Here is an 18,277-nt window from a genome sequence, read left to right as displayed (position 1 = left end):
CGCCCAACGCAACTGCTCTCAGTGTGATGGCCAACTCTTTGACCTCTTGTGTGAGCTGTGGGATGAGGGCTCCCTCCACTGTTTGCTGTTTCATGTCTGTGATGCAGCAGTAGCAGCAAAGGAAAGGCCGGCCCTGCTTTTTCAAGTCCTTTTAAAGGTCATGAGCTATTGCAAGACATTCATTCATTTATATAAGTTCCATCTCTAATGTATTCATTTATGTAAATTTATTCAAATTTGAAATGTAAATTCACTCTTTTTTTTCCTGGGTCCCAACACTGTGTCAGAAAGATGAAGTGGCCCTCCTGCAAAAAATATGGACACCCCTGATCTAGGCCTAGACCAGCACCAGTAGGAGTGGTGAGATAGCCTGATGCTGCCAGGAATGAAAGAACTTAGGGCCAAATCCTATCCAACTTTCCAGCCGTAGTGTAGCTGTGCCAATGGGATTTGCGCTGGATTCTGTGTTGGGAGGGGAGTTATGGATGCCTCTACAAGGTAAGAGAACATTTGTTCCCTTGCCTTGGAGCTGCACTGCAGCTGCAGCTGCGCTGGAAAGTTGGATAGGATTGGGCCCTTAGTCTCCTGAGCAATAGACCATACACTTGGCTCATCACAATAGTGATCCTAAAGTATTCATCAAACCCTTTTTTGGGAGGAAAGGGGACAACAGCCCCTGCCACCACATTCTGTGAAAGCATTTTGGTGACACTGACAAAGTATTTCTTGGCCCTGAATGTTCTTGATTCCTCCTTTTATGTGCTTGCATTTCTCTCCTTCCTGGACCCCTGAACTGACTAAGCTGTTGCATTTGTTCTGTTTTCATCTTGACATGGCCCACTTGCTGAACTCAGCATGGCAATAGATTCTCTGATTATTTCATTCATGCTGATAACGTACTCCATTCCTTGGCTGTCATCTAGATTCCAGACCACCCTGAATTGCCCAGGTATCACCCTTCCCACAAAACACAATTCTTGGAAGAAACAGGGCCATGATTTATTTGAATTTACAGTGCCTGGCAGCAATTGGCAGATGTGTCAGGTCCTGACTCAACACCACCCCTGATTATTCCATTCATATTGATAACACATTCCTTTCCTTAGCTTTCATCTAGATTTCAGACCACCCTGAAATATCACAGATTTTACCCTGAACTTCTCCTGTGTGCCATTAGACTGTATTCTATGCCTTGAAAACTAGCACTTCTTTCAAGGACTGCATTTAATCTTTAATATTATTTTGAATGAAAACATTCCAGATCTCCAAATACTAAAGAGAAGAGTCTAGACCAGTGGTTCCCAAACTGATGGGCTGTGACACACAAGCCAAGGAAGCACTTGTCCCTGCCCCTTTAAGGATAGCACTGCTGCCAGGCATGAGAGGGTTTTTTTTTTAAACTTACCTGCAGCCAGCAGTGCAGTCCTGGGGCAGCTCCCTGTGCCTGCAAAAATCTAAAAAAAGAAAAAAAATGCAGGCACTTCTGGTTCCTCACAAAACCCAAAAGTGCCTGGTTTGTGTCTTTTTTTTAAGACTTTTGCAGGCACGAGGAGCCCTGCGGAGGGCTCCCCTGGCTCCCCAGGACTGCAGTGCTGGTTTCAGGTAAGTAAGACTCCCCCTCTCATCCTGGGGATCATGCCACTACCTTCCCCCCCTCTCCCGCACACTCTTACAGTGCTCCCAACTCCCTTGTGGTCTAGACCATGGGTGCCCAAACCCTGGCCCTGGGGCGGCCCTCGAGGACTCCCAGTGCAGCCCTCAGGGGGACCCCAGTCTCCAATGAGCCTCTGGCCCTCCGGAAACTGGCTGGAGCCCACACTGGCCTGACGCAACTGCTCTCAGCGTGAGGGCGACTGTTTGACCTCTCGCATTAGCTGTGGGATGAGGGCTCCCTCCACTGCTTGCTGTTTCACATCTGTGATGCAGCAGCAGCAGCAAAGGAAAGGCTGGCCTTGCTTTGTGCAAGGTCTTTTATAGGCCTTGAGCTATTGCAAGACCTTTATTCTTTCATATAAGTTCCACCTCTAGTATATTCATTTATGTAAATTTATTCAAATTTGAAATGTAAATTCACTCTTTTTTCCCCTGGCCCCCAACACAGTGTCAGAGAGATGATGTGGCCCTCCTGCCAAAAACTTTGGACACCCCTGATCTAGACCACAGTGTTAGCAAGAGGTTGGTTCTCAAGAGTTTCAAAATTTCTGTCATGTTTGAAATGAGTAAAAAAAGTATGTGTGGTGCAGGGGTTCATCTAATAGCATTAATGAACAGCTATCTTAAGCTTGATCCCATTTTGAAAGAAGCCAGACAGCAAGTTTATTTTTATAAAAATGAAAGATGAAATCATGCCCAACTAGGTAAATGTTCCAAGTTCTGCCTACCAAAAATGGTTAGGGTGCAATTCTAACCAACTTTCCAGCACAGAGATAAGGGCAATGCAGCTCTAAGGTAAGGGAACAAACACTCTCTTTTGGTAACACCCTTACCTAGAGGAGCGCTCTGCAGCACATGCCCATTTGGCACAGCTATGTAAGAGTGGGAAAGTTGGTTAGGATTTGGTCTTAGTTGATAACTTCTTCTAATTTTCATCCTGGTAATGATAACTGTAGTTGTGTTCATATAATTTCAACAAACAGGCTGCCTGTTATCCAGTCTTAGTGAGATCATGTGGAAAATTTGATAACAGTTACTAATTTATTTTTGAAATTACATGGTTAAAAAAATCTTGCCAGCCTGCACTAATCCTGAACTGAAACTGAGTGGATGGGGGAGGGGGTTTGGATATCAGATGCTCATCTCTGTGCAAAGGAGTATTGTCCCCATTGTCTTGTCAATGTGAACCATTCCTTTTTACTTCAAAATACACACAGTACAAAAGAGTGAATATGGGGTGGGCGTCTGGGAACATTTTCTGCTCCTTCCAAAATGGCACGTTCATAGTGAAAATCACACTTTACAAACATTCACTACAGCATTGATTTGAACTGATTTTACAAATTCAGCACTGTGTCTGTGATTGTTGGTGAAAGATTAATAAGTGGGTTGTCTGTATTTGGGATTTTCAAATTTTTTTTTTCTGAGAAAAATTTCAAGAAGTTGGATACCTTCAAGTACTATGCCATCACTGTGATTTAAGAGAGGCCAGAGCCGAATAGGCTCTAATCTCTGTATCACTTTGAAAGTAGAACATACAGTGCAGCCATATAAGTTACCATAAACACTGATCTCACTAAACTTCTGTGTTTGGTGCACTGTTGTTCTCCTTGCTACAGATGCTTTTCAGTGCCACTACTCACTTCTCCTATGCAGTCCCTGTCCCCATTTGCCCGCAAGGCATTTAACTCAACTGGTTGTGGCTACCTATGTGGTTTTGTATATGATTGTGTGTGATATCATGTTATGATGATGTTGACAGAATTGCAGGGGTCAGCACAATCTGTGGATAATGGCGGTGTAGACAAATGAAATCAGGACTAATGAGGGCAAAGAAAGGGGAAAATGGTACCAACTACAGTAGCACGGGAACATCATTAATGTGTTCACAAAGACAGCAAAATTTACCCCAGAAAGGTGTGTAGTCATAGACTGTGCTTGAATCATTAGATGTAACTTTCAACCCAGTCCTAACCAACTTTCCAGTGCTGATGTGATGCAGCTGTACCAACAAGACACCTGCTCTGGTGGTGGTGGTGGTGGTGGACACCTGCTTTCAGTTATGGAAGCCTCTTTGCAGTAACTGAATGTTTCTTCCCTTGCCTCATTGCAACTGCGTTGCAACTTGCTGCATTGCAACTGCGTTGGGGCTGGAACATTGGCTAGAATTGGCTGCTTGTTCTGGTTTGATGCATCTAGCACTTCACAAGCACACAAACCTTGATTCGGTTTATTCCCTTTGAGGGTCATTTTATATGTCAGAGACTCTGTAGTGTCTTTAACCATTAAATTGCTTTTTAATAATTTTTTTAGGGCTTTAGACACGACAGTTTACCTAGGTAAACTAATGCAAAAGTTGCAATTCATGCATTAACATATGACGACTGAGATTCAATTTTCCTTAAGCAATAAGGGCAATCTCATTTTCCACAATAAATCAGAAGAAAGCAAGACACTTTAATTGAGTTATGAGATTGGAAGGATAGCGGTTTTTCCTCAGCTAGTATTTTTGGATCCTGGAATATTTCTGTCTTTTTTATCTTGTGCCAGTTAAAATTTTATTTATATATATTTACTTAAGCACTTTGTTGCAGACTTCAGCAATACAACTGTTACGAATTCTGTGAAAATGGTTGAAACATATTTAAATTGTAAATCTAAAAGAAAACCATTAAACTATTCCAAAATTAAATGTTAAAGGAGGACAAAAGTTTGGTTTTTAAAAAATAAAATAAAATAATGTATCCACTAAGAAAAAGCAGTTAGAAAAACATGTTGGCTTCATTTTCAGTTGTTAAAACTCATACCGGAAAGTCACAAACAGACAGTAATTAAAATGTACTGGATTACACCAAGTATAAGAGGGAAGATTATTTTTCATTTTCAAGGCAAGATGTTTACTCTGCATAATCAGATACCTACTTACCTTGACACTCTATTACTTACTTAGGACCCAATCCTATCCAATTTTCCTGCACCAATGTAGCCACAATGCCACCCCAAGGTAAGGGAACAAATGTTCCCATACTTTAAGGAGGCCTCTGTGACTGCCTCCCCACCACAGAATGCAGTGCATGCCCCACTGACATGGCTGCACCAGCACTGGAAAACTGTATAGGATTAGGCCCTTATTTATTTATTTACTTACTTTTCACATTTTTATACTGCCCTTCTTCAAAGGAGATCAGGGTGTTGTACATAGCTGCTCCCCTCCTTTTGTCCTCACAAGACTAATTTTGTTCCATTTTGGTCAATGGATCTTACTCGCAGGTAAGTATGTTTAGGATTGCAGCCTAAAGCATTTCGCCCACTTAATATACTATTTAAGTAACAGATTACAATGAAGGTGATGATACTTTACAGTGTGAAATATTTGTAAGAAACAGTTAGTAAATTTTTGTTTGAAAATGTTTGAAAACTATCGTTAAAACAATCCACATGGGAATGTGTATTTCTTTCAGGAACTAGAAGAGCAAATAAAAGCAAAGGAGAAGGAAGTTGAAAAAGTAGAACAGAGTGGACTTTCCTTGATACAAAATAAAAAAGAAGAAGTCGCAGCTATTGTCATGGACACACTTCTCAAGCTAAACCATTCCTGGGCCAATTTGGACCACATGGTGAGCAAGTATGACTGCAAAAATGAGAAGAGGAGTTTCATGCAACTGGGTGTGAGAAAGAGGGACACAGAATTCAAGGGGTTGCAGGGCACCAAAAGCCTCATGAAATTCTGGGGGTGTAAGGGAGTTTGTTTTTTTACTAGTAAGGTATCTTCTAAGGCAGGGGTGTCCAAAGTTTTTGGCAGGAGGGCCACATCATCTCTCTGACACTGTGTCGGGGGCCGGGGGGGGAAAGAATTAATTTACATTTAAAATTTGAATAAATTTACATAAGTTTACATAAATGAATATATTAAAGATGAACTTATATGAATGAATGAAGGTCGTGAAATAGCTCAAGGCCTATAAAAGGCCTTGCACAAAGCAAGGCTAGCCTTTCCTTTGCTGCCACTACTGCATCACAGTCATGAAACAGCAAGCAGTGGGGGAAGCCCACAGCTCACATGAGAGGTCAAACAGTCGCCCTCACGCTGAGAGCAGTTGCGTCAGGCCAGTGTGGGCTCCAGCAAGTTTCCGGAGGGCCAGAGGCTCATTGGAGACTGTGGGCTCCCTGAGGGCCGCATTGAGAGACCTCGAGGGCCTCAAGTGGCCCCAGGGCCGGGGTTTGGGCACCCCTGTTCTAAGGACATGAGCAAGCAGGGGACCATAGATATATGAAGTAACAACAGAGTTGCTGATAAGCAGGATATTTATGGCCTTGGAAGGACATGTTATTGTAAAAGGATAATTAAGAGCTGTGCCTCACTGTTTTTCTTTTCACATCCCAAACTATGTGAAGTTTGTTAGATGAAAGATGCTTCCATCTAGTTCAGAGTATATGGGATTGTCGCTGAAAGGACACTCTAGAGTCACTGCAGTGTATCTTCAGCCTGTTCATATGGAATTTGATGTGTGGTGTTCTCTTTATGGAACGGTTTATTGTGTTATTATTACCTGGGATGTTACTTACTCTTCCCATATCCAGACATTGACTACTCATTCACATACTTGGGTGTTGTATGACTGAAGGAATACAGATGCACCTACATGCACATTAACATGCATATGATTAATGTGTACTTACACACATCCATACCAACTATGCAGTAGATTCCTGCTTTCCTCCAAATCCAGTGGATGACAAAGATAGCAGAATTTATGAGAGCTCGCAATAGAAAATCCTGGGTTCTGTCATGAGTTGGAAAGTTTTTGTAATTATATTATCTTTTTTAATATAAAGAAAAGTGTTTTTCTACTGTGTCATTTTTCTCATATTATCTTTGTATCGCTTCTGTACTTTATCTTGAAACAAAATAAGGATAACAGAATTTGAGGAATTATGCATACAAGATATGCATCAGACTCACAAACACATTATATTGTATGTGTAATGGCAAGCATGACTCTATATTCACTTCACTCACTGTATTTGTACATTCTCAATTGGTAAATCACCTCTGAATATAGCTATTAACAGAGAGCCTAGCTTTTAGCTACCTTTGGTCTTTGATGTTCAGGTTGGGTTGAGATTATGGTCCTTTTACCTTCAACATCACTCACAAAGTCTGTGCAAGATTCTGTAATCTTGCTTATGGTCAGCCCAATCCTTTTTGGCACTGCTGCATCAGCAGAGATTGGGGAGGAGAATCGGATTGGCTTGTAAGGGTCACAGTATTTACAAATATTTTCATAAATGTTATAGTCCTTTAAAATCAGTTAATTATATATGCATACTGGTTGCTTAAAAGTCAACACTGTTCGCAAAACATTTTGTGTTACTGAAGAATCCATTATACAGTGATGCCTCGCAAGACGAAATTAATTCATTCCACGGGTTGTTTCGTATTGTGAAAATTTTGTCTTGCGAAGCACAGTTTCCCATAGGAATGCATTGAAATTTAATTAATGCGTTCCTATGGGCAAAAAAAGTCAGAACAAAGTCAAATTTGGTTAACAAAGTGTTTATTAAGTGCTCTTTAAAGGCATACATACTGTACAGAGGATTTCAAAAATTTCAAGCACAAACCTTCAATGCATCCTGGGTATTAACGGTTGTGCGATTTAAAACAAACCAAAACAAAAAAAAATGCAAAAAAATTCGTCTTGTGAAGCACGGCCATAGAAAAATTCGTCTTGCGAGTCACCAAAAAAATCGCAAAACGCTTTCGTCTTGCAAGTTTTTCGTTGCGCGAGGCATTCGTCTTGCGAGGCATCACTGTATATTTAATGTCTGCCAATAGTGAATATTAATTACCTAACATGCAGTTGAAAGACTGACCTGGAGAATAAGAATTTTCTGGTACCAATGAATAATGGAAATAATACAAAATAAAGAAATAGGAGGGGGGAAAAACTACTGTTGTATATGTTGTATATGTCAAAATAATCTCATTTCTCATTAAGGAAGTTTTTGGACTATCGAGGAAATGACAAAGAATCTGACATAGTTACCCTTTGTTTAAAATGATTTAAACCAGAGGTCTCCAAAGTGGAGACCACTGTGTGCCGGAGACCACTGCGTGCCTTTCCCCAGTATGGAAGGCACTTATCATTCCACCTGGGGGCCTCCCATTCATGGCACAGATCGCTCCCACTAACCCCTTTGTGCCCCTTCGTGCCAACCAGTCATGCATGCCTGGAAATCTGGGTGCAAATCCTGCTGGGGCAAAAGACCAAGGAAGCAGCTGGCAAGCACAAAGTTTGAGGCGATCTGTGGCGCAAACAGGAGGCTCCCGCACGGAAGAGTAAGCACCGTTCATGTGGAGAAGGGATTAGGCAGGGCACCAGATCCAGCCAGCAGGACAGAGTCTAGAAAACCCTGATTTAAACAGACAGCAAACGGGGCACTCATTTTTTCAATATTTATGAGGGTTTTGTTGTATTTCTCTTTGGTTAGGTTGGCCAGCTGAAGATATTGTTGCAATCTGTCCTTGATCAGTGGAGCATTTACAAAGCATCTTACGAAGAACTGAATAGCTACCTGATGGAAGCTAGATACTCTTTGTCTCGCTTTCATCTCCTTACAGGATCCTTGGAAGCCATCAAAGTTCAAGTAGATAACCTTCAAGTAAGATATTTGGCATCAAAATCTTTATAATTTTAGGCTTTAGTCAGCTTTTCAATACTGTCATCTTTACAGTCTTTGAAATGAATTTTAAAATCTTTCTTACGATCAGTATTCTAAAACTTGTTCTAAAAACTAAAAAAAACTAAAAAAATTTCTGTTTTAAATTCCTTTTCTTTGTACAGAACTTGCAGGATGAACTAGAAAAACAGGAGCATAGTTTACAGAAATTTGGGTCAGTGACCAATCAGTTACTGAAAGAGTGTCACCCGCCTGTTACAGAAACACTTAACAACACTTTGAAAGAAGTGACTATGAGGTACAGAAATACTTCCTAATGTGCTTTTAGTAAAACATACAACAGCTGTCAATCTCTAATTGGTATGAAATAGACAAGAGGTAAGTCATTTTTTGTTTGAAACTATGCCACCAGTTTCAAAAGTGTGATGAAAAGTTGATATCCAAGTCCAATTAAACTATGCTCCTGTTAACACACCTGTTTGGAATGAATTCCCTTGAAAGCAGCAGGGTTTAAGGACACACTGAGAAGTTAATCCTAACCTTTATTCTCCTCTAATATGCTAGCTAGCTTATTATGTTCAGAGTGGATTTTTTATACAGGGTCAACATTCAGACATATGGTCCTGCAATCAGAAGTGGTATAATGCAGAATTTCGCCATGTTACAGTGCAATCTTACGTATGTCAGACAAAATAAGTTTTATTGGATTCAGTTAGAAAAAAGGATTGCACCATTTAGACCCAAACCAGCTGTGCACTTATTCCATGGGAAATACATCCATTAGTCACATCTGTGGGTTTCATGGGTTTTGCAACCCCACATTCATCATAATCCCGGGCTTTCTTTATGGCACAAGCTTTGTCAGTTTTTCCTCCTGTGCTGATAATCATCAGAAATCTCAGCAGTCTTTGCCTGTAAAAACTGACTGGAATTTCCTTCTGAAGCTTAGTCTTTCTCAAGGCACGATAGTTCTTGGTTTGGACATACACAGATTGTGATTCCTTTCACCAACTTTCACAGGGGACATTTTTTCCCCATGCTTCCCCCCCCCCCCCCATAATTTCTGCAGTTCTGCTCTTCAACCAAGAAATCAGGGTTGAGATAAGTAGTGGGGTGAAAAACTTCTGGTGAGGTAAAATTAGACCCCTTCTCCCCCACCCCAAAAATAACTTGCCATAATTTATTTTTTATTTTTAAAAATTAAACTATCTAGGAAAAACCTATTTCCTGAGATTCTCTAATTCAGACATTTTCATAAATAAAATCACCTAAAATTCCTCCTTGGACAAATATTGTTCACTGAAATATTGTGATTGTAATTTAATACATCTCCTGATGTATTAAAAGTCTGGCCCAACTTCACACTCAGTACTTGTTATCCAGGAGGACCAGGTACAGTCGCAGCAGGTCCTCCTGGTCTACAGACTGCAGTAGTGGTTAATAATGTGTCAGTTCCCCCCCCCCCCCATTTTTGGAACTATTTTATTGGAAGCCCAAGAAACGTCTCTGGTTTATGTTCCCAGACAAACCTTTAAAAAATTTTCAGAGTGAGCTCTGTATAGGCATGCAACATCAACTGACAGCCCAATCCTATCCACACTTTCCTAGGAGTTAGCCCCATTGACTCTAATGGAACTAACGCCTGAGTAGACATGCATAGGATTGGGCTCTGAGGTATCAGTCAAGAGTGTTTCTTAGGTGGGAGATGAGCTCCTCCACTGCAAGTGGGTTTGATGGCTGACCTGTGCCTTCAGAGGTCTCCCCTCACCTGGAACCTTCAATTGAAGGCACAATGAGTGCTGCTTGCTCCAGGCACAGCACATGCTGCTGACTGAGTAGTGAAGCCTGCTGACTGAGTAGTGAAGCCTTCGTCTGTCTTCCAGCCCAGTCTCCCTTTCTTCCCACTTTCGCTTTTTCCCCAGAACCCTGAAATTTTAAACAGTCTTGCCTCCTGGCATGCTGTGTGCCCACCTCATCTGCAAATTCTCCTGCCCCTACAGTCTGCCTTTCCCACTCCTTTAGAGTTCCTTTGCCATTCTTTCCTCTTTTCTCCGTCTTCTGACATTTATCCAGCTGCTGAACTCATGCACTTTCTGTGTTCCTCCCACAATGCCAACCATGGCAACTTGTCAGGAGCTTCCAAGATGGATCACTTGGCAAAATTTGTGCAGCAGATCACCTTGTCCAACCATGCAATGTTTTGCATAGTCTTGGGCCATAGCACCCTTTGGTGGGGGACTGACATATTTGGGGGCTCAGATAATGGTCAGTGGCAGTGTTATTGAATGTCCCTATCCACCTTAGTGGAACTCATGGACAAGGTCAAGATGCAACTGACCCGAGTGTCTACCCTGAGGCAGGTGCTGGTCACCCCTGAAAAAATAGCAGTCATGATCATTTTCAGGCTGGTGTCAGAATTTAACTGCAGGACAATGTCAACTCTGTACGCAACTGGGAGATTCACAGCATCACCCATTTTTGCAGATGTTTCTGAGGCCATCCTGGAGACCATGTTGAAGTTGATCATTATGACTCAGTGACATAGAGAAAGTCATTAAGAGTTTTTGTGTCACGAACTTTTAGAACTATGTTGGTGCACTGATCCTGTGCCCTAGCGAGGGGGACAGTGGTTATCCCAACCACAAGAGGTGCCACTCCATAGTGCTGCAGGTGTTGGTGGATTCCATGACGATGTTCCTGGATATTTTTGCAGTGGTGCCTGGCAGATGCCATGACACAAGTTTCAATGGATGTCCCTTCTGCTCAGGAGACTGGAGAAAAACTCCTGGGCTCTCATTATGCCAGAGAACTTCAATGGGATTGCTATCCCACCCCTTTGCACCTTTGGCTGATGAAGCTCTAGTCCTCGTCCCCCATCCTGAAGTGTGAGCACCAACTACATCCTGAATCAGTGCAAGATGTTGGTAGAAAAACCCTTTGGACAGTTGAAGGACGATGGAGAACTCTATTGAAAAGACTAGACTGCAACTGTCAGCCACTGGACTTGACTGGTCCCAGTGGGATGACGATGTACTGCACCTTGCATGATTTTGGCCTCTCCCAAGGCAAGATTCTGTGGTAGTAGGGACATACTGTGGCAGAGAGGGACAAGTGTTGCTACCACTCCCTCCGCAGACTGCACTCAGAGACAGAGCACATGAGGCTTTCAAAAGAATCAGGGAAGTGCTACATGGCTACTTCAGTAGTCAGGCTGGTGGTACAAACAAAGATAAGGGGTTTGGGGGTTAACACAGCTTTATTTTCCAAAAACTTTTCTGATTAGCAATGTTTTAATAAAGAGTCCAAAAACGTTCTTTACCCGTATGCTTAATGCAGTCCACATCAGCAACAGCAATTTACACATAAGAACAATTGAAACACCTATTAACAAACATGCTCACAGGAAGAGGGTCCGCGGGGCCTTTCAAATATTCATGTAAGTACCACTTCCCCCCTCCCCCCATCATAAGCCAATGCAATCTAAAGATTTTCAGACCATAGTTTGAATATGCAGCTGTTCTGCCTCTTCCTCTTCTACTTGCCACAAGAAATGAGGAGGAGACAGATGCCTTGGAAATGCGAGATCAGTGAGAGGAGGAACTGTGTTCAAGAAGTGCTCCCCAGGAGGGCTGCCTCGTCTACAGAGCTCACAAATAACAAGATCCACATGTTCAAATACCAACATTGAAGAATCTGAATTCGCTGGTTAGGAGCATAGCCAGGAGTAAAGGGATATTTGGAAACCCGCAGGATTAAGAGACTGTCTTTAATATTGCTTCCTACTGTGTGTTTATTCTATGTAAAATGCCCATGGATGTCTGCATATGTGGTTTGGGTCTTAGTCTACCATCTCATTCTACACAACAGAAGAGTAGGGTTCAAAAGAGTGCAAAAGTTTATTTGATATCCCCAACCCTTGACATCTTGTTGAGTTTCTTTCCTTGCAAACATGCAACAGAATATGAAACTGGGTTTTAGAGAACATTCTGCAGTCAATCATTAACTAGTTTTATTTTTTCCCAAATTATGAGCATTAGCCAAACTGCCTTGCTCAAATTTTTTTTTCTGTAGTCCATATTTTATGTCAGGTCATCTGCATCACAATCCATTTGTTATAATTGCCAGGTGGAACAATCTTCTAGAAGAGATCACAGAGCAGCTGCACTCCAGTAAGGGTTTGCTTCAACTCTGGCAGAAGTACAAAAACTGCTATGCACAGTGCTCTTCTACAGTTCAGCAGTATGAGGACCGAACAAATGAACTCTTGAAGACTGCAACCAACAGGGACATTGATGATGATGAAGTTGCCACCTGGGTTCATGATTGCAATGTAAGTTCCATAGACTGAATGTTGTGGAATTTTTACCCTGCACATGCCCGATCTCGTCTGATCTCGGAAGCTAAGCAGGGTCAGGCCTGGTTAGTACTTGGATGGGAGACTGCCTGGGAATACCGGGTGCTGTAGGCTTATACCATAGTCTTTCAAGACTGAAGGTTGCCAACCAGACTGAATGTTGTACATATAATTTCATAGCTTCCTGATAGCCACAAACCCCTCTCGTGCCCCTCCCCCTGCATCCCGTCTGCCTCACCACTGCTCCCTATTCAACTTCCTGATACACACAAACCCCTCTCGTGCCCCTCCCCCTGCATCCCGTTTGTCTCACCACTGCTCCCTATTCAACTTCCTGATACACACAAACCTCTCTCGTGCCCCTCCCCCTGCATCCCGTCTGCCTCACCACTGCTCCCTTTTCAACTTCCTGATACACACAAACCCCTCTCGTGCCCCTCCCCCTGCATCCCGTCTGCCTCACCACTGCTCCCTTTTCAACTTCCTGATACACACAAACCCCTCTCGTGCCCCTCCCCCTGCATCCCGTCTGCCTCACCACTGCTCCCTTTTCAACTTCCTGATGCACACAAACCCCTCTCGTGCCCCTCCCCCTACATCCCGTCTGCCTCACCACTGCTCCCTTTTCAACTTCCTGATACACACAAACCCCTCTCGTGCCCCTCCCCCTGCATCCCGTCTGCCTCACCACTGCTCCCTTTTCAACTTCCTGATACACACAAACCCCTCTCGTGCCCCTCCCCCCTGCATCCCGTTTGTCTCACCACTGCTCCCTTTTCAACTTCCTGATACACACAAACCCCTCTCGTGCCCCTCCCCCTACATCCCGTCTGCCTCACCACTGCTCCCTTTTCAACTTCCTGATACACACAAACCCCTCTCGTGCCCCTCCCCCTGCATCCCGTCTGCCTCACCACTGCTCCCTTTTCAACTTCCTGATACACACAAACCCCTCTCATGCCCCTCCCCCCTGCATCCCGTTTGTCTCACCACTGCTCCCTATTCAACTTCCTGATACACACAAACCTCTCTCGTGCCCCTCCCCCTGCATCCCGTCTGCCTCACCACTGCTCCCTTTTCAACTTCCTGATACACACAAACCTCTCTCGTGCCCCTCCCCCTGCATCCCGTCTGCCTCACCACTGCTCCCTTTTCAACTTCCTGATACACACAAACCTCTCTCGTGCCCCTCCCCCTGCATCCCGTTTGTCTCACCACTGCTCCCTATTCAACTTCCTGATACACACAAACCCCTCTCGTGCCCCTCCCCCTACATCCCGTCTGCCTCACCACTGCTCCCTTTTCAACTTCCTGATACACACAAACCTCTCTCGTGCCCCTCCCCCTGCATCCCGTTTGTCTCACCACTGCTCCCTATTCAACTTCCTGATACACACAAACCCCTCTCGTGCCCCTCCCCCTACATCCCGTCTGCTTCACCACTGCTCCCTTTTCAACTTCCTGATACACACAAACCTCTCTCGTGCCCCTCCCCCTGCATCCCGTTTGTCTCACCACTGCTCCCTATTCAACTTCCTGATACACACAAACCCCTCTCGTGCCCCTCCCCCTACATCCCGTCTGCTTCACCACTGCTCCCTTTTCAACTTCCTGATACACACAAACCCCTCTCGTGCCCCTCCCCCTGCATCCCGTCTGCCTCACCACTGCTCCCTTTTCAACTTCCTGATACACACAAACCCCTCTCGTGCCCCTCCCCCTGCATCCCGTCTGCCTCACCACTGCTCCCTTTTCAACTTCCTGATACACACAAACCCCTCTCGTGCCCCTCCCCCTACATCCCGTCTGCCTCACCACTGCTCCCTTTTCAACTTCCTGATACACACAAACCCCTCTCGTGCCCCTCCCCCTGCATCCCGTCTGCCTCACCACTGCTCCCTTTTCAACTTCCTGATACACACAAACCCCTCTCGTGCCCCTCCCCCCTGCATCCCGTTTGTCTCACCACTGCTCCCTTTTCAACTTCCTGATACACACAAACCCCTCTCGTGCCCCTCCCCCTACATCCCGTCTGCCTCACCACTGCTCCCTTTTCAACTTCCTGATACACACAAACCCCTCTCGTGCCCCTCCCCCTGCATCCCGTCTGCCTCACCACTGCTCCCTTTTCAACTTCCTGATACACACAAACCCCTCTCATGCCCCTCCCCCCTGCATCCCGTTTGTCTCACCACTGCTCCCTATTCAACTTCCTGATACACACAAACCTCTCTCGTGCCCCTCCCCCTGCATCCCGTCTGCCTCACCACTGCTCCCTTTTCAACTTCCTGATACACACAAACCTCTCTCGTGCCCCTCCCCCTGCATCCCGTCTGCCTCACCACTGCTCCCTTTTCAACTTCCTGATACACACAAACCTCTCTCGTGCCCCTCCCCCTGCATCCCGTTTGTCTCACCACTGCTCCCTATTCAACTTCCTGATACACACAAACCCCTCTCGTGCCCCTCCCCCTACATCCCGTCTGCCTCACCACTGCTCCCTTTTCAACTTCCTGATACACACAAACCTCTCTCGTGCCCCTCCCCCTGCATCCCGTTTGTCTCACCACTGCTCCCTATTCAACTTCCTGATACACACAAACCCCTCTCGTGCCCCTCCCCCTACATCCCGTCTGCTTCACCACTGCTCCCTTTTCAACTTCCTGATACACACAAACCTCTCTCGTGCCCCTCCCCCTGCATCCCGTTTGTCTCACCACTGCTCCCTATTCAACTTCCTGATACACACAAACCCCTCTCATGCCCCTCCCCTGCATCCCGTCTGCATCCCCCTGCATCCCGTCTGCCTCACCACTGCTCCCTTTTCAACTTCCTGATACACACAAACCCCTCTCGTGCCCCTCCCCCTTAGGGAGACATCTAAGAGAAGGAAAACTCTGATTCCAAACCTCCACTGCCTTGTGGCTACATCCAGTTGTGGAAAAGGCTTCAGGAGTCAACCTCGAGGCAAAATCAGGAGCCGGAGTCCCTCAGGCAGTTCGTGGCTGCACACAGTCACGTTCTGGCAACTCCTGCGACGCCGCTGGAACCAACCGTATTGGTTTCTGCCTTTCCATTGGATCATCCTAGCGACGTGGAGAGGGGGGATTTGCTGCATGGGTAACAGCCTATCCTCCATACCTTCTTTACCCAGGCTTCGCGCACTGGAGAGGACACTCCAACTTCGCCATACGGCGTCGGCACAACACGGGAAGCAGCAGTTACCGGTTATAAGTCTTTGCTCAATTGGCGTAGGGCATGACGCCAGGGGCTGCTTCCGACGGTGGGAGAGATCATTGCATCTCATTGGGCAGCTACCGCCCGCCTTAAGCTGGGCAGTCCCCAGCCAGTAAGGTGTTGCCTCGCCACGGTCCGTTAACCTCATGGGGTGCGTGGGGTTTAGGGTGAAAACCGACAAGCGGATTGACAACTCTGCACCATGCAATAGAAAACAGAAAACTCCTGCCCTAAAGCTGGACACCTGGAACGTAAGGACAATGACACCTGGCTTCTCTGATGACCTGCAAGCAATAGACGATGCACGCAAAACAGCTGTCATCGACATGGAGCTGAGCAGACTGCAGATGGACATCGTCGCCCTTCAAGAGACTAGGCTGCCAGATTCCGGATCTGTCAAGGAGCGAAATTTCTCATTTTTCTGGCAGGGAAAACCACCAAACGAAACCAGGGAACATGGTGTTGGCTTTGCGGTCAGAAATACCCTGCTGAAATCCATCATCCCACCTACTGTGGGAAGTGAAAGAATTTTGTCCCTGCAGCTCCAGTCATCAGCAGGACCTGTCACTCTCATCAGTGCTTATGCACCAACTCTGTCGTCTCCAGCAGAAGCCAAAGACAAATTTTATGATGACCTGGCCACCACTATCAAGAAGATCCCCGTAAAAGAGCCATTGTTCATCCTTGGTGACTTCAATGCTAGAGTTGGTGCTGATAACAGTTCGTGGCCCACTTGCTTAGGTCAGTTCGGCACTGGGAAGATGAACGAAAATGGCCAACGCCTGCTAGAGTTTTGCTGTCATCACGGTCTCTGCGTCAGCAACACGTTCTTCAACACGAAGCCCCAACATAGAGTCTCTTGGAGACACCCAAGATCAAAGCACTGGCACCAGCTCGACCTGATTCTCACCACATGCTCCAGCCTTCCCAGCATCAAGATCACACGCAGCTATCAGGGTGCTGCCTGTGACACCGACCACTCGTGGTGTGCAGCAGAGTGAAACTGCAAACAAAGCGACTGTACCACACAAAAAAGGAAGGAAGACCTCGCATTGATACCAGCAAGACCCGGGATCAGAGAAAAGTGGAGGAATTTGCACGAGCGCTTAAGGAATCTCTTCCAGGCCCGGTCGATGCAAACGCATCCAACAGATGGGAACATTTCAAGAATGCCGTTTACAACAACGCCTTGTCCATATTTGCCAAGAAGACCAACAAGACGGCAGACTGGTTTGAAGCCCACTCTGAGGAGTTGACACCAGTCATTGAGGAAAAGAGGAGAGCTCAAGCAGCATACAAGGCCTGTCCCAGTGAGCGCAACCTGCAGGTCCTCCGAGCTGCTCGCAGCAAAGTCCAGCAGACTGCCAGGAGATGTGCTAACGACTACTGGCTCCAGCTCTGTTCCGAGATACAGATAGCAGCTGACACGGGCAACATCAAAGGGATGTATGATGGTATCAAGCAGGCCCTAGGTCCAACACAGAAGAAAATTGCCCCTCTGAAGTCTGCCGCAGGCGAGGTCATCCAGGATCGGGCGCAGCAGATGGAACGCTGGGTGCAGCACTACTCTGAGCTATATTCCAGAGAAAATGTAGTCACCGAAGAAGCGCTGAACAACATTGAGTGCCTGCCTGTGCTGGAGGAGCTTGACAGTGAACCAACCCTAGAAGAACTTCATGTGGCCCTGGACTCCCTTGCCTTCGGCAAGGCACCTTGAAAAGACAGCATCCCTGCTGAAGTCCTAAAGTGCTGCAAAGAGATCATCGTCACTGAGCTGCATGAAATCCTTTGTCTCTGCTGGAGAGAAGGTGGAGTACCTCAAGACATGAGGGATGCAAACATCATCACGCTGTACAAGAACAAAGGCGACAGAGGTGACTGCAACAACTACCGTGGCATCTCTCTCCTTAGCGTTGTAGGAAAGTTGTTTGCCCGAGTTGCACTAAAGAGGCTCCAGGTACTTGCAGAGAGCGTTTATCCAGAATCACAGTGCGGATTCCGAGCCAACAGGTCCACCACGGATATGGTATTCTCCCTTAGACAACTGCAGGAGAAATGCAGGGAACAACGACAGCCACTCTTTATAGCCTTCATAGAGCTCACGAAGGCTTTCGACCTGGTCAGCAGGGATGGCCTCTTCAAGATTCTCCCCAAGATTGGATGTCCACCCAGGCTCCTCAGCATCATCAGATCCTTCCACAAGGACATGAAGGGCACTGTTGTCTTTGATGGCTCCACATCAGAGCCCTTTGACATCCGAAGCGGCGTGAAGCAGGGCTGTGTTCTTGCACCAACCTTGTTAGGGATCTTCTTCGCTGTCCTGCTGAAGCAGGCCTTTGGAACTACAACAGA

The 18,277-nt window shown here is 45.6% G+C and overlaps 1 protein-coding gene and 1 pseudogene across 1 annotated transcript in view; both read left to right on the top strand.

The window, feature by feature from the left end:
- Positions 1–18,277, top strand: part of SYNE1 (spectrin repeat containing nuclear envelope protein 1) — a 314,290-nt gene that overhangs the window by 213,783 nt on the left and 82,230 nt on the right. Inside the window, 4 exon segments of the mRNA XM_066615722.1 lie at positions 5,115–5,270; positions 8,146–8,316; positions 8,499–8,632; positions 12,460–12,664. Coding sequence (XP_066471819.1) covers positions 5,115–5,270; positions 8,146–8,316; positions 8,499–8,632; positions 12,460–12,664 — 666 coding nt within the window.
- LOC136638162 (5S ribosomal RNA) lies at positions 12,684–12,802 on the top strand (annotated as a pseudogene).

The sequence above is a fragment of the Tiliqua scincoides genome, chromosome 1 (genome assembly GCF_035046505.1).
Source record: "Tiliqua scincoides isolate rTilSci1 chromosome 1, rTilSci1.hap2, whole genome shotgun sequence".
NCBI lineage: Eukaryota > Metazoa > Chordata > Lepidosauria > Squamata > Scincidae > Tiliqua > Tiliqua scincoides.
This window is presented reverse-complemented; position numbering and strand designations above follow the sequence as displayed.